Here is a 22,677-nt window from a genome sequence, read left to right as displayed (position 1 = left end):
TCAGCACAGTTGCTGATGGTTTGGTATACTTTGCCACACACACCATAGCTGATGTCTGTATTCACCAGGTATGTGTTCCATACAAAAATTATTTTTCCATGTTTCTACTGAAGGAGGGGCTGCAGTATTTTTGCAACAAGATTCCAGGGGCTCGGCATCATGCTACATGCCTGATCTTACAAATTCTTCTTCCGATCGTGTCAGTAAATGCTCCGTTGCGGGAAGACATGCTGTGTTATGGTTTTCTTACGCAACACTCTGAGAAGAGGAGCCTGCTCTGCTGACGGAGGGTGCCAGGAGCCTGCTTTGTGGTTAAGTCTTCTGGAATGAGTTTCTGAGTCAAAGCTGTTCCGTGGAGAGCACACGCTGGTGTTGAACTACACGTTATGCAGATGAACGTTGCGTGTGTGCTGCTGTGATCGTGGGTGCCACAGGGTTGTTCTTAAATGTAAAAACGGACGTGTACCTCCCTCCTTCTCTGCAGGACTGTGAGCGTTTGTTGCTCTTATCAAAAATGGAGCCTGTACTATACACTGAACTGTTGGGAAGGACCCCGATAAGGTTTGAATTACATCAGAAAGAATCTAGTGTCAGAGTTGAAATGTCGAAGTCTGAACGACGTTTAGTTTTGTTAGTGTCCTTTAAAACCACCCATCAGACAGACGTAACTTTAGCCAGACGGTGGGTTTCGGCTGGCGGGGCGGCCCTAACAGGATCCCCAGGCGGCTGGGTTGCTGCTGGACCGGGTTGCACAAGCTCGGCGGCCACGTTCCTCCCGCGGCAGCGCTGCGCTCCGCGGGACAGCGGCACGCCAGGCTCCTGTTAGTGAAGAGCGCGGCAGCGGCCCTCTCCGCCCCTCAGCCAAGTGAAGCGCCGCCGTTTAACGCCTTCCGCAGCAGCGGCTCGGCAATGCCCGCGGGTGGCTCCTGCCGGCCGCGCCCCGGCGGCAGCCTTTGCCGGCCGCTGGCGGGCGGGCGGAGCGGGGGCGGGCGGGTTTGAAAGGGAGACGCCCGCTGCCATGTAAGCGCCTGCCGGGAGCGCCGTGGCGGCGGGGGCTGAGCTGAGGCGGCTGCCGCTCGGACCCGACCGGCCCCGCCGTGCCGCCGCGCTCGCTCCGAGCATGGGAGCGGAGCGGGGCGGAGGGGAGCTGCCGCGCGGCGCCGAGCGGGCCTGGGGGCGGCCCCCGGGCAGTCCCCGGCCCATGGCCTTCATCATGATGAAGAAGAAGAAGTTCAAGTTCCGCGTGGAGCTGGAGCTGGACGAGCTCTCCTCCGTGCCCTTCGTCAACGGCATCCTCTTCTGCAAGGTGCGGCTGCTGGACGGCGGCAGCTTCAGCGGGGAGTCCTCCCGGTAGGTGCCTCCGGGGATCGCGAGTCCTGAGACTGCCGTGGCGCCCGCTCCCCTCGGCCGCGTCCCACCCGGCTCCCGCGGTGCAGCGGGCGGAGCTCCGGGGCCGGGACGGAGCGCCCGCGTCGGTGGCTGCCCCGGGGCTTCGGGCGGCCCCGGTCCCCAGCCGGGGCCAGCGCCGGCATTAGCGGGCGTGCTTCTCGCCGTTCCTCTTGGGAAGAGAAGCAAGCGCGGACGCTCAAAGCTCCTGTGCCTTTGCACAGGGCGGGCGGATTGCCTGCCTCCTCGTCCCGTCCGCGTTCCCGGCAACAAAGTAGCTGTGGGAGCACTTGTAGGCTCCCTGTTTGCGAGGCTGCTCGCTGCCTGGAATCGTAACAGGGGAGATGAATCCTTGAGTGCGTGAGGGCTATCCTGGGGAAACAGGCTTCTTGTGCCCGGAGCTATAAGGACTGCGATTGCATGGGCGACGGGAGGGTGCGGACACATTTCTTGCCACCAAGCCTGAAGTCAGAGCTGCCGCCTTTGAATGCGAATTGTGCCACCTGAATGCTTTATTATGTTGGGCACTGGCTCACTGTGATTTATTCTGTGGATGTTTACATGGATAGTTAACAGTTCCCTGGAAGAGTCCTCTCTTATTTCCCATATGTATTTAGGTCATATGCATCACTGACTTTGTTCATGCTTAATTCTGCAGTGGAAATACAGCAGTAGACAGTGGTCTTTTATTCTTTTTCTTTCTTTCTCATCCTTTGTACCTCGGCAATAGAGTTGTCACCTTCTGTGACAGTGGCTTCTCCACCCGATGGGTAAACAGACTGCAAGTGAGCTGTTTCCAGATACCAGGCAGAGGCAGAACCTTGTCAATAGGAAGGGTGTGCTGTGGCCTCAGGTCTGGGGAGGATGAGACTGCCTTCCCATTACACTTGTTCATATTGTGTGGGTTATTGTATTACTTTAATGTTATTACGAAAAAGATTTACTGAAAAGTGTCTCCTGGAATTCTGGGAGCAGACAGAAATCAGTAATAAATCTATGAATATTCAGTTATTTTCTTGTTAAAGTACTGCTGTTACAGAGCTTGCAAGATTATCTGCTTTTGATTCTATAAATAGAATTAATGAAGGAGAATAAATAGCATAAAAATGTAACCTTGGCCTTAAACCTCCTTATTTAACCATTCTGTTATACTGGCATCCATAATTGAAGATTAATTTTTCATCTGTACAGTTGGAGGGTCTTCAACGCATCAGTGTTCTGTTCTCATTTCATGTCTCTTCAACATTTTTCTTGTGAGCAACTTCTTCATGAGTAATAGATGATGATGATAATCATGATTTCAGGCACTAATGTGCCATTACTGTCCTAATGCAGCCCTTCCTGCCTTGAAGTAATTTTCACAGCCTGACATACATCTTCTGGACGGTATCTCTATTTTAAAGGAGCTGATTTCAGAAGAGCAAATGTTTTTGATACATTATTGTGATATTAAACTGTTTTGCCATGCCTACTTCTGATGGTAAAATTAAAAGCTTGAAAGTATACATGCAGATCTTTATGAATGTGAACAAGATATTAGATTAAATATGCATGATGGGAGGTAGTATGTGTATGTAGGAAGTGTCAGTGGAAGTGTGAGGATGTAACAAATGGTATTGAAGTATTGTGTTGGAATCAAGCTTTGAAATTCTTTCATTTTCTTTTTCTGGGGGTAGGGCTTAAAAATAAGAATGGTAGCGAAATATAAGCTGGTAAATCATATATGAGTGTACCCTGCTGGCTTGAAAAGTGTTGAGGTATGCTTGTAGGAAGGTAAAGAATTCTTCTGCAGTGACCCTTCAGTGCCAATTTAGGGAGTGTCTTTGCTCTTGGCCTAAGGATTAACAGATGGATTTTCATGATGGTGATTCAGCAAAGGTCTGAATAAATAAGGAAGAAATTAAGTTAACATCAGAGTGGCAGCATTTCAGAACTTGTCAGTTGCAAACTTTTTTAAATGGGCATCATCTTCTAGTTGCATGCATATTATTAATTCCACTGTGAGCTGGCAGTCATATCCTTAAAGCAGCGATCTTTATAGTGTTATAGAAGAAGTTTGAAGAACTCCATTGTTTTCCAGAAGGTAATATACAAACACTTTTCAAATGTTGCATAATACAGGAGAAAACTGACTTGGTTTTCTAACAGCTTTTAGTTTTGTTACTAAATTATTTGAGTGTAACAAATCTACAGTTCTTTAGGAAGAAAATATTGAGAATTAAGCTCTCAAGTTGGTACTGCTACAGACCAATACCCTGCTGCCTCTTGCCTTATAAAAATAAGGGTGTCATAGAAGAGTCTATAAACCAGCCTGACATTATTTAGCATTTTCTTGCTGAAGCTTACTCATTGAGAAAGAAACGTCATAAAAACACAGGCTGCCAGCACTGAAACAAAGGCCTACATAAAGCGAGTTGTGACGAAAACAGATTCAAGCTGTTGCCTTTTGAGCCCTGCATGGATCATGCTGTATGAATGATTAAAGCCCTGATCCTGCGAGCAATGTGATACCTACATCATCCCTCTGAACACTGAAGTGGGATGAAGACAGATAAAAATTTGAGCATGAAAAATACTGAAAAGCCTTTTTTTTTTTTTTTTTTCACTTCCCAGATCTTTACTAAGAAAGAGATATGTAAGAAATATGAAGACATGGTCCATATCAGTGGAGACTTGTTGCCACAGTCCAACTTGGCTGACACAGAGGTGTGCCTCAAGTGCACAGAAATTCTGTGGCCAGATAAAAGCAACTTGCATACTGCAGTATGTAGTGAGCTGGTTTGTGTATAAACAGTAACCATGTTAATTGTTTACACTTCACTCTGTGGATTTTTGTGTTTGTATGCAGGCATTTAGAACTCCAATTTGAAAACTTCTATTCCAAACATCCCTGTGTATATTTGTGAATGTTTACTGTCAGAAAACGGTATTCTGTAATATAACGCTAAATGCTTAATTACCTGAGAAAATAGTCAACCTTTTAAAGTTATCTGGTACTGTCAAATAATATTTTGATTAAAGGACATTGAACAGCCAAGCAGTACCGATGTTTATACTGGGGGCAGTAGGGGGGTGTGTGTATTTGCCTGCATGTGCAAGAACAGGACTCTGGAGTTCTAGGGAGAATAAATGGGTTATACACTTTGACTCTGCAACATGGGGAACCTTGAAGGGAGTTGTGGGAGGAGGTAGATTTTTTTCAGTAGTTTTAGTAAACTGACAGCCATAAAGTACCATTCCTGCCCTCTCCTTTTCTTCTTTTTGAATTTGCTTTCTAATAGAACTTCAGAATCTTTTCAATAATATTGTCAGATTTTATAACAAAGGGTGTACTGTCAGCAGACTGTGGAGGTATGCAAAGCCATGCTAACAAACCTCATTTTCATTTACAAAACTTTTAGCTTAAGCCTGGCTTCCTATATGGAAAGGCTTCTTTCTACATTTTATCCTTCCCTCGGCCAATGGTAATAGATATTTCTCTCTGAAACAGGATACATTAATACAGGATGCTTCTGCAGATTTCAGGATGCTGTGTATCTATACACTGCCTGGTCAAAAAATATTGTGCACATAATGTCTATTGCACCATGAAAGGACAGAAGATTATTCCAGGGCAGAAATTTCAACTATGAATATCTTGAAAAGTATTATTTTAAAATATAGACTTGACTAAATACTAAGCATTTATTCAAGGCCAGTGTAAGGCAGATATAAATATATCGGAAGTGTCTGTTCTTTGCAACTGCCCTCATTTTAATAGGCTGAAGAAATAATTGATGGGCCCCTGGGGTAGATAACTACTCATAGACTGAGCTGTTGCTCAACCAGAAGCAAAAGAACAGATGGGATATGAGGAAATCAAAGAAGTTTTGGCAAGTAAAGGATCTTATTTCTTGAGGGTGAACTTTCAACACTGTGCTGTGTAGATATAGACTACAGGAGCTGTAAGCCTGGTAGTCACATTTTTAGCTGTTTCCACCTGCATCCTATTCAAGGAAAGGTCTCCTTGGTTGGTGTGTTCTTAGGACTGCACTCATCAGTTTGATCATATTCCCCTGTCTTTCAGACGCAATTTCTGACACTTCAGACAGCTGATGTCTCTCTCTTCATTCTTTTATCAAACAACATTCAAAATTAAGAAGCTGATTATGATTGATATCTGCATGACAGATAGAGAGATTAGGGGTGGCTGAGATCTATAACTTTGTCATCAAAACATGTTATTGGAAGGACGGTACAGCCCGGCACAAGCAATCCAGGAAGTTCCTCAATTGTGTAGAAGACAACTTCCTTCTGCAAGTAATAGAGGAGCCGACAAGGAGAGGTGCCATGCTTGACATCGTGCTCACCAACGGGGAAGGGCTCGTTGGAAATGTGACGTTCCAGGGCAGCCTTGGATGCAGTGATCACGAGATGCTCGAATTTGAGATCCTCGGGACAGTGAGAAGAGCATGCAGCAAGCTCACTGCCATGGACTTCAAAAGAGCAGACTTTGGCTTCTTCAGGAACCTGCTTCGGAAAGTTCCATGGGATACAGCCCTAGAGGGCAGAGGGGCCCAAGGCTGTTGGTTGATATTCAAGGATCACCTGCTGCAAGCTCAGGAGTGTTGCATCCCAACCAGAAGGAAGTGCAGCAGGAGGGCCAGGAGACCTCCTTGGATGGATGAGGAGCTCCTGAGGAAAATTCAAATGAAAAAAGAGGCTTATAATAAGTGGAAGCAACGACAGGTGGCATGGGAAGAGTACAGGGATGTTGTCCGGGAAGCTAGGGACCAAGTTAGGAAAGCTAAGGCTCAGTTAGAATTAAACCTAGCTAGAGGTATTAAAGATAACAGGAAGGGATTCTACAGGTACATAGCAAATAAAAAACAGACTAGGGAGAATGTAGGCTCCCTCAGGAAGCTCTCAGGAGAAGTGGCTACACGGGATTTGGAGAAGGCTGAGGTTCTGAATGACTTCTTTGCCTCGGTCTTCACTGGCAAAGGCTCTGACCAAACCACCCAAGTCTTGGAAGGCAGATGCAGGGACTGTGAGAATGAAGACCTTGGGCCCACTGTAGGAGAGGAACTGGTTCGAGACCATCTTAAAAATCTGAATGTGCACAAGTCCATGGGTCCTGATGAAATCCATCTGCGGGTCCTGAAGGAGCTGGCAAATGAAGTTGCGAAGCCGCTGGCCATCATATTTGAGAAATCATGGCAGTCAGGTGAAGTTCCCGACGACTGGAAAAAGGGAAATATAACCCCCATTTTCAAGAAAGGGAAAATGGATGACCCAGGGAATTACAGACCAGTCAGTCTCACCTCTGTGCCTGGCAAAATCCTGGAGCAGATTCTCCTGGAAGGCATGCTAAGGCACATGAAAATCAACAAGGTGCTTGGTGACAGCCAGCATGGCTTCACTAAGGGGAAATCCTGCCTGACCAATTTGGTGGCCTTCTATGATGGGGCTACAGAACTGATGGACAGGGGTAGAGCAGTTGATGTCATCTACCTGGACTTGTGCAAAGCATTCGGCACTGTCCCACACGGCATCCTTTTCTCTAAATTGGAGAGACATCAATTTGATGGATGGACCACTCGGTGGATGAAGAACTGGCTGGATGGCCTCACGCAAAGAGTTGTGGTCAATGGCTCAATGTCCGGCTGGAGACCGGTAACGGGATCGGTGTTGGGACCGGTCTTGTTCAACATCTTCGTCGCTGACATGGACAGTGGGATTGAGTGCGCCCTCAGCAAGTTTGCTGATGACACCAAGCTGTGCGGTTCGGTTGATACTCTGGAGGGAAGGAATGCCATCCAGAGGGACCTTGACACGCTTGTGAGGTGGGCTGATGCCAACCTCATGAGGTTTAACCATGCCAAGTGCAAGGTCCTACACCTGGGTCGGAGCAATCCCAGGCACAGCTACAGGTTGGGCAGAGAAGAGATTCAGAGCAGCCCTGCGGAGAAGGACTTGGGGGTGTTGGTTGATGAGAAAATGAACATGAGCCGGCAGTGTGTGCTCGCAGCCCAGAAAGCCAACCGTATCCTGGGCTGCATCAAAAGGAGCGTGACCAGCAGGTCAAAGGAAGTGATCCTGCCCCTCTACTCTGCTCTTGTGAGACCTCACCTGGAGTATTGTGTGCAGTTCTGGTGTCCTCAACATAAAAAGGACATGGAACTGTTGGAACAAGTCCAGAGAAGGGCCACGAGGATGATCAGGGGACTGGAGTGCCTCCCGTATGAAGACAGGCTAAGGAAGTTGGGGCTGTTCAGCCTGGAGAAGAGAAGGCTGCGTGGAGACCTCATAGCAGCCTTCCAGTATCTGAAGGGGGCCTATAGGGATGCTGGAGAGGGACTCTTCATTAGAGACTGTAGTAACAGGACAAGAGGTAACGGGTTAAAACTTAAACAGAGGAAGTTTAGGTTGGATATAAGAAGGAAATTCTTTCCTGTTAGGGTGGTGAGGCACTGGAATAGGTTGCCCAGGGAGGTTGTGAATGCTCCATCCCTGGCAGTGTTCAAGGCCAGGTTGGACGAGGCCTTGGGTGATATGGTTTAGCGTAGGGTGTCCCTGCCAATGGCAAGGGGGTTGGAACTAGATGATCTTAAGGTCCTTTCCAACCCTAACGATTCTATGATTCTATGATTCTCCAACAGACTAGACTCTTGAGAGACAGTCTTAGAGACTTGCATTACTTGCATGAATATATTCTTGTTTCTAACAGATACGGGCTAGAGTATGTAATTGTATTCTGTAGAAACTGATTTCTTATCTTCCAGATAAGAGCTTCTTCCAGATAAGTACTTCTTACTTCTAATGATCTTTAGCTACATCCTTCTCAACTGCCTAAAAATACATCTGTTTTTTGTGACTCCAGCAAGTACATTTTCTGTCTCAGTGGATTCTTCAAACTGCTTTTAAATCACTGTTTTCCCTGTTGTGTTTGAAAGGGAATCTTTCTCCTCATAATAATACAGCTTAAACAGCTTTCTGTTTTTAAACAAAAGTACTCATTAGAAAAACCTACCTGTCGCATGCAATTACTGTCCCTATCACTCTCATCTTCCTGCATGGTGTATGAATCCTGCTGATAGTCTTCAGAGCTGGTAATGGATAATGTTACTTCTAATGGCCTTTTTCAGCTGTAACCAGATTTGCAGTTGGTTAAACCGAAACAAAGTAAGTTTTCAAGGCAAACCAGCAGCAGGATAATAATCCTGGCTTGCAATTTTGTACCTGCTCTTTTCCCAAATGTCCATTTAGTGTTTTCTCAGCTGTGAAGACTGATGGTTGAGCAGCTTCCAGGCCCAGTCCTTCTCTGTAGAAAAGAAGAGGTAAAAAGGGGAAGTTCTCTACACAAATGATGACTTTTTTTTAAATGTAGTTTCTTTGTACCTCTTCAACATTTCATTAATAATTACAATCAAATGCATTTAGTCAACGGATTTAGAGAATATGCTTGAGAAAGGTAACATGATATACAAGAATTGGTGTGGATGTTCTGGACAGGGCTGAAGGGGAAGAAGCTAAGGCTGAAATGTTAATGGGAGAGTTCATGTATAAAAATGTAAGAGTAACAGTGTGGAAATAAAACAGATGAAGGAATTAGGTCAGAGGAAAAAAATCAAAGAATTAATCAAATGAGTAAAGAAAATAAAATTAGATCTGAAGAGGGTCATCTTTGACCTACAGTAGGAGATGAGAAAATGTTTGCATAGACTGCATTTTGCATGAGATGCAACTGGTTATTGCAGATATTTTCAGGGCTCATTCTTGTGAGGCTTTTGCTGCTGTAAGTACTGGTAAGGGATACAGCATCAGCAAGCTTTTCAGGAAAAAGTTCCTGATAAGAGGTGCATGACCAGCATCTGTTAAAAGAGGAAGAGGTAGGTGGAGAAAGCTTTAATGCTTCATATATCTGGCTTATGCAGGAGAATAGGCACAGCTTCGGCTTACAAGAGCTGGTAGTGGTGCTGTTGCCCTCGCCCCCAGCACGGTACATGGAGCACAGTACTTTGCTCTCATAAGTTTGCTATGTGCAAGCTCCAGAGCACCTGATTGCCTTCATATTTTAAAGACTATTTCTGTTCATGGAACAATTTAGCGTGGAGGAAACTGCTTGAGACCATGTGGTCCAACTTGGTGCTCAAAGCAAGACTAACTTCAGTTAGATCAGGAAGTTCAGACCTCTGTACTATCAACTTTAGAAAATCTGTAAGAATGGGGATTCCAGTCTTGGTAGACAACCTGCTGTTCTGTTCCACAATTTTTATTGTGAACATTTTTTCCCCCTTATTTTATTGGAATTTCTCTTGTTATTGCCTCTTTTCCTTTCTCTGTTCCCCACTAAGAAATGTCTGGCTCCATCTTCTCTCTAGCTCAACAGAGGTGGCTGAAGATAGCAATTGGATTTCCCTTCACCTCTTCTGCAAATTGTAAAAATCCCATGTTCCCTACTTCTGCATCAGGTACTTCACCCCTCTCATTGCTGACTCCAGGCCCTCATCACACCCCTTAGGACTTGCTTTAGTTTATCAGTGTCTTTCTTCTACAGAGAGTGCCCCAAAAATGGATGCAGTGTTGCAGATACAGACTCACAAATGTCCTACAGAAGAGAACAATCACTTCCTTTCAACTGCTGGCTACAGTCTTACTAATGCTGTTTGCCCTTCATAGTGTTAATTCCCTTTCAGGTCTCCGCATTTGCTGGAACCAGCAGTTTTTCATAAGCAAAAGTATTCCAAAGCAGCCCTATTTCTATGTGATGATCAGTTTATACATGTAAGAAATAGCTGACATGAAATGTTGTTAAGGATTTACCCTGATTATTATGAGTAAAAAAACCATGTAGAATAGAAAATGATTGCTCTGTTAAAGTTTTGTATGTACTAGCAGCAAATTCACTGGGGAGTTGTGCACTGTAAACAAGTGGAGCTCCTCCTGCAGAGCCAGCTGTTTGCTGGCTTGCTTAGTGCCGAAATTTGTGAAACACTGAAGCTCTGTTTGTAAATGACTGGTTTTGTTATGGGTTTTTTGTTGTTTTTTTTTTTTTTTGTAATGCTTAGGAAAAAATGTTTTTGTTGGAATGTATCTTCTTATATGCCTCAGACATAAAGGAAACACAATATTAAAGGAAAAGTAAACTGTATTTCTTCCTGAATATAAGAAATAAATTGAAGCTTTGCATGTTTATTACTACAGTGTATACTGTGGAGATCATGCTCTGAGGTTTAACTTCAAGAGTTCCATCTTTCTGTACAAAGACTAAATTTAGCATTCTGGTTATCACATAACTTATATGGGAAGTTATACTGAATATTTTTTTGCTCCTTTGTAGCTTCATGCTCATATGATGAAGTTGGAATTGGTACATGCAGGGGCAGCATGTGCAGGGGCAGCATGTTACATATATTAAGCTCTGTGTATTAGATGCATAGAATACATTTGAATAAAATTGGTACTTCTGTTGGTGTTGTATCTTTTTATTTGCTTTAAAATACCTGTGTTAATTTCATATTTGTCTGTTTGTATTTGTTTTTACTTCAAATTAAACTAAAATTCTTACTGCTCACTGATAATGGGAAGTGACAGACTCTATTGCGTGATCTTGTTTATAGTTTTGCTTGCAAATACAGTACAGATATTAAAAGACATGAGTATGGAAGAAGACTACATTTCTGAGGTTCTTAATGATTTACAAGTACCGAGCTACTTGGCAGACCCTGGGAGACTGAATAGTGCAGTGTTTTGCTTGGAAGTGGACTGATAAGACAGCCACTCAGTTGGGAGCTCCTTGCATGAGCCCCTGCATCTTTCCCTCAACTGCGAGACTATAGAGATTTTAAATGGAAGTAGATTTTGGGGTGCAAGAGGGTATTCTTCTCTTGCATGCCAAACCATTATGTGTTCCCAAGTATAAACGAGAACTCTATACCTTCCTAATGTTAAAGACAGATAGCCTAGAAGAGGTCAAATCTTACCATAAAGTACCTGAATCACTGAGGGCACTGAAAGTGTGATTGCTAAACTGTGAGATTATAGGCTAATGCCTTAACTCATGTCTCTGCAGGGTAGGATAATGACATTGGCATTCTTTGTTAGGTGCTCTGGTATTCTGCAGGAGAAAGATGTTTGTGAGTGTGTATATAAAATATATATATCAATGGGATATTGTTCCCATTTTAAAAGACTATTTCCTACATGAAAAATAACTGTTACTCCAATCCACAAAACACTGTATTTGTATCAGGACAGAGCTCACTTTATTAAGTTGATGAAGGGAAGCTGTTAGGTTAGGTGATAAAAATTCTTACTTACACCCACAAACGAGCGCAGGAAACAAAAGCAGGGGAGGGTGGAGCAGCTAAAATAATACCCTGCCCCAGCTATTCCCAGGCCTGTCACAGAGCCATCAGCCCAAACCAGGCCCATCTATACAAGCCCAGGGACACAGAGGCAGGTGGGTAACTGAAATTGCCTGGACGTGACAAGGGGACACCCTGTCCAGGCCCTTCCCAGGGATGTCCCAGGAGAGCCTCAGACCCATTGTCCAGGCAGGAAACCCATCACATTGTGCTAACTCTAAAGCACCTTTTAGGCTGAGGGGAGTTGCTGCACAGCACTATTAGATGTATTAGAGGATGAAGGGGAAGAGGCTTATTATGGGATATTTGAAGGAGGAACTAAAGGTGGAGAAAAGGATGAATTTAGGTGTTCTGAGGAAGAGGTGTGGGGAAGATAACAAAGAAAGAGGATAAAAGGGCCAGCTAGATATAAAGTTTGCTGATTGGTATATCGGTCTGGTCATGCACTGTTTCTGATCAGTGCAGTATATTATATCTTCATATTGAACTACATTCTAACTCTTTCCTGGGTAAAGGACACTCTTTTGAGTGTATGGGGGTCTGAGTGTCAGCAACTGAAGACTGCATCAAAGGGCGCAGGTGCCTGTGGTGCCAGCACCAGGAATGACCTGAGTAAGAGGACTTATGTGCCAGCCATAAGAGTGGGACTGTGATTCTCAGTTGCTGTTGTGTTAGCAAGTGGCCTGGGATCATGGGCCAGCAACTGGAGAGACCACGAGTGAAGCCACATGCCAGCCCCTGGGGTGGGACAAAGAGTCAGAGATTTGTGTGCCTGTAGTGCCAGCACCTGAACCAAGTGCAGGTGTGCAAGTGTGTAAATGTTATCAGGGATCTAGCCGGACTAGCTCTTGAGCCTATATATATATACATATACAGGTCTTGCTAGCAGACCTATGTCATGTTCAGCCAGAGGGGAGTGGGATGAGGCTGTTGGTCCTGGCTGTTTCTGTGAGTGCTCTGCATGCCTGTGATCTGTGTGGCCAGCTCTGTACATGTGATGTGCGTAGGGGCTTACTTACATCTTCAGCCTTGCTACTGGTTGAATCCGGGGAGTGGAGCTGCAGCAGCCTCACTTCTCTCAGGCTGTCTCATCAACATGACATATTTTCCCCTAAAAGAAGCAAGCAGAACTTAGGCAATACTGTAAAAGTTGTACTTGCTCAGAGATAACTCCTGTAAAGGTGTTTTATTCACTGTACTTTGGACTCTAAGAAACTGGCCTCAACAATTCTTAGAAGGCCGAAGCAACCTTCCTATCAAATTACCAGCTTTAAAAAAATAATAATAATATTCCCATTTACCTCACGGAGCTATTTTTTCAAGGTATTTATAGTGAGTAGGTAACTCATGTTCTGTCCAAATGCTGCAAGAAGTCTAAGCAAACACGCCTTTCCATAACATAAGGAAACATACCAACCACTCTGATTCCAAAAGTAGTTCCAGTAGTTTCATGTGACAGTGGTCTGATATAAAGGCTGAATGGCATCTTAAAACAGAAAAAAAATGCTCCCAATACTATGTTTCTTCAGCGAACAATGGCTCTAAAATAATTGCACCAGAAAAATAAACCATTTAACATAATCATCTTAATATGGCAAAATGTAGTAATTGGCTATCTAGAATAATTCAGATAAAAACTTGATTACATGATTTTGTAATTAATGAAAAACAGTATTTCGGAAAATCCAACAGTAGCTTCTTAATTTCTAAGGCTCTGCTACCAAAGCTTTTCCATTTGGCAAAAAAAGATTTTTCCCATGACACTTAAAGTCCTTAAAATGATTTATTTTTGCACTGGTAACTATTTGCTGAAACAAGCCATTATTCATATCCTTTATCCATGTGGAAATGAACAAATGATCTGCTCTTCATAAACACCTTCCAAAAAAAAAGAGCCAGGTGATAACCTGTTGGCAAATTAGGATGAGGAGTTGACTGGATTAGGATTTGTTGTTTCTTTTGCGTTGGTTTTCTTGCTGATTTTTCTCTTTGGTGGATCAGAAGAAACAAAAATTCATCATTCTAAATGGCAATTGCATACAGTACCTAAAACATACAGAAAAAGACTTGGCCATAGCTGAAATCTTGCATTTGAAATTTAGTCGATGTGAAATTCTCCCTCTAAAGGAAAAACAATGTGTTAAACTGATGTTAACTTCTACTATACTTCGGAATCATTTTATCTTGAAATATTTGTCTGCGCAATTTATTTTCAGTTAGATATTACTGACAGCACTGTTTGAATTACACCAAAGCACTACAACCTAGAGTGTATTTGAATGCATCTTGGTTACTAAGTATTTTTTGATTCATAAACCAACTGTTTTTGCTTTGCATGTGGTAAAGTGACTGTGAGGTTCATAGGAAACTGACTCATAACGGAAAGCTTTCTCCAGCATGCCCTGTAGCAAAAGCACAGTTGCCAAGAAGTTATCTGGGTTCATTTCCATAGCAACCAATCAATATAACTGTTTATTTTCAAAAGGCCTTTCACTGAACTAAGAATCTTATAAACTTCAATATTACTGTTGAAAGTTTAATGTCCTGATTATTTGACCTTTTTTTCAGTACAAGGGGAATAACTTGCTGGTGCTTTTCTTTACACAAAGATTACATTCATTAAAATACATCTTTTTTTCTTTATATAATGGAATTAGAACTGTTTGGTGGAGTGGGGGCAGATGCTTGAGGTTTTTTTGCAGATCATGTACAAATATTTCAAATATCTTGTTTTTTTGAAACAGTGTGCCAGTGTTACACTTTTTTGACGTTCTTACAGGGAGGAAGGGGTATTTGTGGTTTTATGTGAATTTATTTTTACAAGAATTAAAGCATCAATTTCTATAACTGAGGCCTTTTTCTTGTAACTTTTACTTTCTTGTTTGTAAAACTTAAAATCCTGATCATCCTATTTAATGTTTATTAAATTATTTGCCTGAATAAGGCCTAACCTGTGACATGAGTAGACTGAATCTTCCAAAAAAGTAGTGGTTTTGTGCTATTCGCCTTACTTGAACAATGTTATACATACAGTAGTATTGGTATGTTGAAATCAAAATCTTTAAAAGTTTTAAGGACACATTTCTCAAGCAGATGTTACTTATATTTATCTTGTATTTACAAGCCAAAATACATTTAATGTTCACTAAAACATGTTTTACTATAATGTTAGTGATGTCTGGAATACTATGTAACTCTACAATGTAAAGCTGTTTTTACAGCAAAACTGTAGTTTGCTATGGAGGTGGAAAGCTGTTCTGAGAAACAGAAACTGTAATACTGAGAGTTACACAAAGATTTTGGCACATTATTTTGACCCTATGAGTTTACAGAAACTTTTTTTTTTTGTACGAAAAAATATTATTACTTAGTTACTGGAAATGCTACAGATGTAAAAACACTAAAAGAACTTAGCACAATGATGAACAGGAGAAAATGTGATTCTGTTACTGGTAGTCCCAGTGGTATCTTGGGTGATAAGGGAAGGGTGGTAAGGGCAATGACAACTGTCCTACTTGTATGATGAATAGATGATATGAGAAGGGATTTTCTGACCTTTATGGAAGATAAGTGAACACTTTCGGTCTTGTAGCATTGTTTTACAGCATTTTAATGAATAGCAGAAAATCTACACTGCTTTTCGTTTCCAAAAGGACAGTCAAGGCAAATTGTTTTGCAGATACTATTGAATGCACAGTGATGTGCAAACGCAGGCTCCCTATGGATTCATGGCCATAGCTGGAATGCCTGAGAGTGGAGACAGAATGCAGGAAAAGGTTGTCAAAGGATTAAGAATTGTTGCTTTTTGAAACTTAAAAAAGGTTTGTATACTTGCATGTATTTCAGTATTTTCTGGTAAGGTTTAATTTCAGCAATTCTTTACATTCCAGCAGGACAGCCACTACAACAATCACTTTGCTTAGGCAACAGCATTTTTAATTATTCTCTAAATGTAGAGGTTTTTTAAGTATGTGTTAAAACTGAGATTCTTACTCTGTGCTGAAACTAGATATAAAACCTGATTCTGGGATTTTTTTCTGTCTATATGTTTGGGGGTTTTGGGGAAGAATATTACCAGTGTGCCAAAATCTGATGGGTTCAGTGATAGAAAACTTTGACCAACCATATCATTTAGTTAATCTGCATGCAAGTTCACCTTCTTGCTCAGTCTTTTTAGTTCTACAGGCTCCGGAAAGTTAGGGTGACTAGCAGCAGGGTTGAGGCGATGAGCAAGTGTATTGTCTTTCAGTATCAATGCAGTCTGCTGCATCTGGTGCTCACGAGAGGACATTTGGTATTGTTTCATGAGGTTCTAGCATTCTCAGTCTATCCTGATAGAACTGCTGACAGAAAAGTCAGAGTACTTCTTGATGACTTAAGATAGTGACATAAATATCCCCTCTCTATCTGAAGAAAAAACCTGGCTAGTCAGGTCATGTAAAAGGTTTTGCTCCTTTTTTTCCTGCTTGTGGTAAAACTGCTTTTGATGTCCTATGACAGAAGAGGGCATTCTATTTTATTGGTGGTGGTTTTTTTGGTTTGGTTTGGTTTTAGGTTAAATTATTACTTAGGGGAAAAAAGAACTTAAACTCAATTCTGAAGATTTCATTTTTAAGTTACTTTGAGTAAGGCTGGACCATTGTCATCTGCAGAAAAAACAAAGTAGAGTGTTCTCAGGAGTTGCGTTATCTTTAATTACAGCATATGACACCTGCAAATATGCAGACCCTGGATACCCCTGTACTTGGATAGCTGTGTTCTGCTTCACAGTGGGTATCTACTTGACTATTTTCTTCACCTGAGAGTTGAGCAACTATCACATAAGAGCTACAACAGTTATTCTTAGGCCTTTTAAGCATAACAAATGTTAGCAGTTATGAAATATCCCTTTAATCTCCTTAAGGTTGTATTTTACGTGATGACTTCTTGCCTGAGCCTATTTCCAGTACAGGAACTATGTAACTATTTGTAATTTGCTTTTTTTGAATTCCAGTTCTACTTTGGATTTAAAAAACTCATACACTGGCAGTTTGGGGTTTGAATTTTTTTTTTTCCAAGGCACAGGAAAGTTTACAACGTAAAACACAACGGATAAAAGGTAGCTCATGGTGTACAGAGCCTGTTCCTTTCAGTCACATGCTGGAATATGACTCAGTGTTGTGTCATCAGAATCCGTTACTCTGTTGTGGTCATTAAACTGACTCATTGCAAACAGGCTAGTTTACTCCTACCTTAGGAAGTTACAGTGCCTGTGAGCAGTGTAGCTGGCAGTCTCACCAGCACAACAATTCAGAGCTTCTGTGTGAGCCTTGCAATTCATCATTTCTCCATACATGTGGTAAACTCTGACTCCTGCTCATGTGGAGAATCCTGCCTCTGTTAAAGATGTCAAACTGGCTCTTCAATAATAAGATGCTCTAAGAAGTTAATACAAAACACAGTAATGTATCTACTAGAAAAAATGGCAGAAAAAGGACAAATATTGCCCTAATATGTGAAGACTGTACTCAAATGACTACAGTGGTAGAAGAAATTATGACAATTTCTCCACAGTTCCGAGTTTAGGAACGCGGGACTAGACAAGAGCTTCTGATCACTGAGGGAGGTCCCTCAGAATCACAGTCCTTGTCTCCTGTTATTGACAAACTGACAAACCTTGTCTTTAAACACCATAAAATTTTTTTGCTCCTACTTCACTTATTGAAAGACTGTTCTAGAAACTTGCTTTGTGGTGTAAGACCTTGTAATTTTCAGTTTTAAATGGGTGTTTGTTTATGCCTTATTTTGGTCCTAACCACTTTGTATGTGACTAATGTTACTTGGTCTCTAAAGTGTTGGAATCACTAGTGTATTTTTATTATACATAATTTATTCTCATAAGGTACAGGAGTTTTCTAGTTGTCTTCCCTGTACCCATTCATTTTTGAGTCTGTTCTTGCTCAACCAGATTTACTCAAGCAGAATAATGTGTTCCATTTGCACCTTATAAAATAATATCAATGTGGCTGAAAGCATCTTCCATTTTGCCTTTTCTCAGCTACATGATACTATCATGTTGTAATCCTCCTGTGATAACCAAATACATTCAGATATTAGTTGTCTTATTTTGCTCTCAAACAGCAAGGTCCTAGTATGTACCTGAAATTCCTGTTTGTCCCAAGTGCATGAATTTCTATCTGGTTACAGTACATCATCTCCTTTGTACTTTTCCAGGCCTCAAATTTACCTGGTTCTGCTTATATCTCTTTCTCTGTATTGAGCAAACACTTGTCAAATACAGTATCTTGAGCACTTTCCAAAGCTCAGCAGCTTGGAAGACAGTGCTTGGGAGCTAATGTTCAAGAAAACTTCACTCACCTGAAGCAAACTGGAGAAATCATGATCCCATTCATTTGCAAAAGCACTGGCTATTGAATTTTTCTGTAGGTCTTCTACTGTGGTCAAGGTTTGAAACAATTATTAGTCTTGCTACACAAAGAGAAGAATGCAGAATGATGATTCAGACCATGAACTGATTTTGCATGACATGACTACTCTACAACCAGTGTTTGTTCTTGAGCTGTCCTATTTTATTTTATGGTCCTGAATGTATGTGCAAGTAATATGAAACATGTTCTCTTTTTGCAGGGAAGTAGTACAGGCAAACTGTGTCCGCTGGAAGAAAAAGTTCTTATTTATGTGTAAAATCAGTGCCAGTGCCACAACAGGGATTTTGGATACTTGCATTTGCAGGGTGTCTGTAAGGAAGGTAAGTAGCCTTTCTTTTCCCTTCTCTCCTTTTTTCCTGTTCTTTCTTTACTTGTTTTGGTTTAACTTTTAAATGTCTGATAAATTTCATAAAGTAAATTTTAGCTGCAACCATGTCAGGTATTCTTCTAGTAGAAATTTCATAGTAATCTTATTAATTACCATAGTTTGACTAATTAATTGCATTTCTTTTTCTTATGGAAAGAAACACTTATTCCAGCAGGATAGCGAAGTCATCACTCATCAGTCTTTATAAAGTTAGCCCTTGATAGATACTTCTAAGAAGGGTGAGAAGTATCTATCCTAAATTTACTTAAGATATCCTGAAGATACTTCAGCAGTAAACTTAGAAGTCTTGAACTATGCTAAGAATTTTTAATGCAGCACATCCTACTTTTGGGGCTAGACTTTGCAAGAGCCAAATACTGGCTGGCATCAGGCACTCATCCTTCTGCCTCTCCGCAAGATGACAGTCTCCTGCTGGCCTGCACAGAGAACATTATTAACACTAAGTTCTAAATGACAGCAGCACAGCCTAGCAAATGTGTGTTGAGCTATTTTAAAATTAAGATTAGTTTTTGCTTTTCTTAAAAAAAAATAAGAAAACCCAAAACAAACAAAAAACCCAGTCAGTATGTTTAATAGCTTAACGGCATTTCTCTTTTTTCCTAGGAGTTAAAAGGAGGAAAGGCATATGCAAAGGTAAATTGAGATGTATCTAATTTTACCCATTAATTACCTTTTCTTTCTTGTAATTTTATGTCCTTCTAAAGTAATTCCAGAATACTACTCCAATAACCCATGATTTCATTATGTGCATTATAGTGACACAGTGGTGTTGAAACTCTTGATCAGTGTGTTTAATAAATAAATATTATACCACCAGAATGCTTTTTTCTTTCAATTTAGTATGTTAAAAGAGTTGATAAAAGTAAACCCTTCTGCATCTGTTTACTTTTACAAATACAGAAAACTCTCGTTCTTTTTCTTTCTTGAGACTGAAAACAGAATTATGCAGAATTTCACACTCTCAAAGAGCCAAGGCTTTTTGCCTTGGGCCACTCCCATTAAAGGGTATCCTCTTTTTCATATCTGAGAGAAACTGCTGTTGGTGGTACTCAATGCTGTGCATGCAACAAGTACAAGTAATATGCTTACTACTAATTTTGTCATTTTCTTTTAACAGCTGGGATTTGCAGACCTAAATCTTGCAGAGTTTGCTGGATCAGGAAATACCACTCGTCGATGTTTACTGGAAGGTTATGATACCAAAAATACAAGACAGGATAACTCCATTCTCAAAGTAATTTGTTTTCTTTATGATACTTAAACTAATAAAGCAGAGAACAAATATTATTAAACACAATGAAATGTAAAGCATATTTGGTGAACCTCTTTCTAGAAGGAATGCTATTTAAAGTAAAAACATCAGCACTGTTTAGAAAGAATCATTAAAATCCATGCAGTCAAAACAGGATTTGTCCTATTCTTTGTAAAAGAGTTGGATAGCTGTAAAAGAAAAGCTTTCAAACGGTATTCATAGTCTAACAGGAATCGAACAAAGGAATAGGAAAGTATGATGAAAAAGTTAATACATTCATATCTATGTATAGTGATTATATCTTTAAGACTGGACAACTTCCTGTGCAGCTTTATAAGAGTGAATCTCCTAATTGGCTTATTTATGTATAAGCCAGCTTCAACACCTCAATGTCTTCTGGAACTTCCCCTTTTCTGTTTGATAGTAATGAAAGTAATAATTGGGGAGCATTGTTGCAAGAAACCCACCCTGCCGTTCTCTCCCATTAATCCAAGGAGTATAAAAAATGGAGTAAGCTGCATAAACCTCAAAATCATTACATACAGAATGTTACAAGTGAATAAAAAAAATAATAAAAAAGTGAATAAAAAAAATTTCCAAGACACTAGGATTAATTTCTGACACTACTGAACACACTGTTTAAGCATGGACTATGTGATTTCTTAAAGACAGACTTTAAAAAGAAAACTTTTTAATTGATGGCTTTGACCCAGCTAGCAAGCCTGCTCACTGAATTGTTGTCCTACAGCATTATTTACCCTTTTGTGGTTTTATTTACCTCTGGTGTTAGCACAACCAGCTCTTGTATGCTAGCTGTTTGCTAAACACTCTCGGCAAAGAACATAATTCAGCACCCACTATTTTAAACAATATTCTGTTTGCTCATTAATCTTTTAGATTTCCTGTCTCTTTATTTTTTCCCTTAAAGCCATTTTAAGCTTAATTAATTAATTAAAGCCATCTTAACTATTAATGATTCTAAGAGTCTTCTTGATCTATGTATCTTTTGCAGAATCTTGTACATGTAACTATGTTACCTTAAATGTCATTTTGTGTTGTCTGCATGTGTACTAGGAAAAAAAAGCTAGCTTTTTTGCATACGTGTATTTACTTGCATATGTGAAGATGTCATTTTGTTTTAATTACATGTAAGATTTGTGGCAAGTGTAAGGTAGTGACATGACCATGTATCAGAGACCAACTCCATTTCTCTTCTTACAGTGGGTTTTTGTTTTATTCATGTGTAGGTTTTGATCAATATGCAGCTAATGTCTGGAGACCCATGCTTTAAAACGTAAGTTTAAAAAAAAAAATCTGTGCGGGATAGTGTTTTGGTCATACATTCCATGTTCAGAATTACACTTCTAAGTTGCATTTATAAATCTTTCCAATCTGACAACAATATTAACAAAAAAAAAAAGTTAGAAACAAATGGGATGGTAGCTGAATAATGGCTAACATGGCAAAAATAACAGTAGAAGTCTCATAATTCTCCTTGCTGCTGAATACTTAGTATATTTTCTAGCAAACAATACTAGCCTGCAAACCTGTAAATAAATAAATAATGAAAACAAAAACCATATAGGAAACTGTTCCTGCTGTGAGGTTATATAATTATTCTTGGTATGGGGTGATTTGATTAATACTTGTGTTTGGAAAATGTGCTTTTATACCTTTTATTCACAAGTCTCAGGTGATTTTAAAAGATTTATAAACAAAAAAACCAAAACAAAATAAGAACTAGAAAAACCCACCAAACCCAAACCCAAAACCAGAAGTGTGATATGAGTTAGTACAAGAGAAAACACTTACAGATATTTCTCTGTTAGCAAAGACATTATGCAACTTAGTAAAAGATGCAAGAGGTAACATCTGAGGGGAGAGGTAGCTAGGAAAATACAGAGCGATGTATTCAGGATCCTTTGGCCTCATTGTCCTTAATCTATAGTTAATGAAATGATATATTTTCGCCAGAGCATGTTAGCTTCCATAACTAACCACAGAACAGACAAACTGTGCAGGCTAAGGAAAAACCTAGTCATGAGTAAGATGAAATTGTTGCTTTCTTTCTAATGGGCCATTTTGTTACGGGACACCTAAGCTGAGTGGATAGCTACGCTGAAACAGTGCCAGTGGCTACTGCTAACCATGACTTAAGTATCCTAATCAGTAGGAAGTGAAGAGCTCCCATGTCATTTGTATTATAAGAGATACTTTATAACAACCTGAAAGCCATTAATTCTAAGGATAGGCTTAGAAATATGTATAGAATCTGCTTCCATGAATGCAGTGTGGAAAACTCCTCAGTACTTGCCAAGATTCTTAATGCCATTGCTTTTCTGTAATTCACAATGTTGGTAGACTGGGTTCTTTGAAGTGTATGTGCTTTACAGTTCAATGTCAATCTTTTCTCGTTTTACATGACAGTGTATGGCAATTTTGTTTAGATCATGTTTAAATCAACTTAGTTGTATTTTACTTGTCACAAGATATTTAGGGAAGGGTTGATTACATAATTCCTTCAAAATAAACTTGATTCTAGTTTAACTCAATTTTTTCTACAGTTCCCTTCATTGACCACACTGTTATACTGAAACTAGAAGACAGAATCAAAATTCTTACCATAATATGTGATTACGCTGTGGAACTCCTTGCGTTGTGAATACTAAAAGCTCAAGAAAAAATTAAAACAAATTCCTGAATGAAAAATTATTGCAGGCTATTCATCATAAAACATCAAGTGCTCAAGCACTTACAAATGAGATACTGGAAGAATATTCAGGAGATGGGTTACTACCTGTGTCATGTTCTCTCAGCATCTGTTGTTTGCTGCTGAAAGAAACAGGACACAAGGCTAGACAGACCTTTAGTCTG

General features: G+C 40.5%; 1 protein-coding gene across 3 annotated transcripts in view; it reads left to right on the top strand.

Annotated features, from left to right (window-relative positions):
- The first annotated feature begins 1,046 nt into the window (after positions 1-1,046).
- The window catches only part of EEIG2 (EEIG family member 2), a 35,723-nt gene continuing 14,092 nt past the window's right edge, over positions 1,047-22,677 (top strand). Inside the window, exons 1-5 of one of the 3 annotated variants that reach the window (XM_061465170.1) lie at positions 1,047-1,350; positions 18,363-18,483; positions 19,155-19,184; positions 19,669-19,785; positions 21,051-21,097. In XM_061465170.1, coding sequence (XP_061321154.1) covers positions 1,121-1,350; positions 18,363-18,483; positions 19,155-19,184; positions 19,669-19,785; positions 21,051-21,097 — 545 coding nt within the window. In that variant the 5' untranslated portion in view covers positions 1,047-1,120. The remainder of the gene's footprint in view (positions 1,351-18,362; positions 18,484-19,154; positions 19,185-19,668; positions 19,786-21,050; positions 21,098-22,677) is intronic. The other 2 variants (XM_061465172.1, XM_061465171.1) reach the window with 2 other exon arrangements.

The sequence above is a fragment of the Pezoporus flaviventris genome, unplaced genomic scaffold, assembly GCF_033815535.1.
Source record: "Pezoporus flaviventris isolate CSIRO_AGI_PZ_B2104156 unplaced genomic scaffold, CSIRO_AGI_Pfla_v1 ptg000040l, whole genome shotgun sequence".
Classification (NCBI taxonomy): Eukaryota; Metazoa; Chordata; class Aves; order Psittaciformes; family Psittacidae; genus Pezoporus; species Pezoporus flaviventris.
The sequence above is the reverse complement of the archived record's forward strand: the minus strand, read 5'-3'. Positions and strand labels throughout refer to the sequence as shown.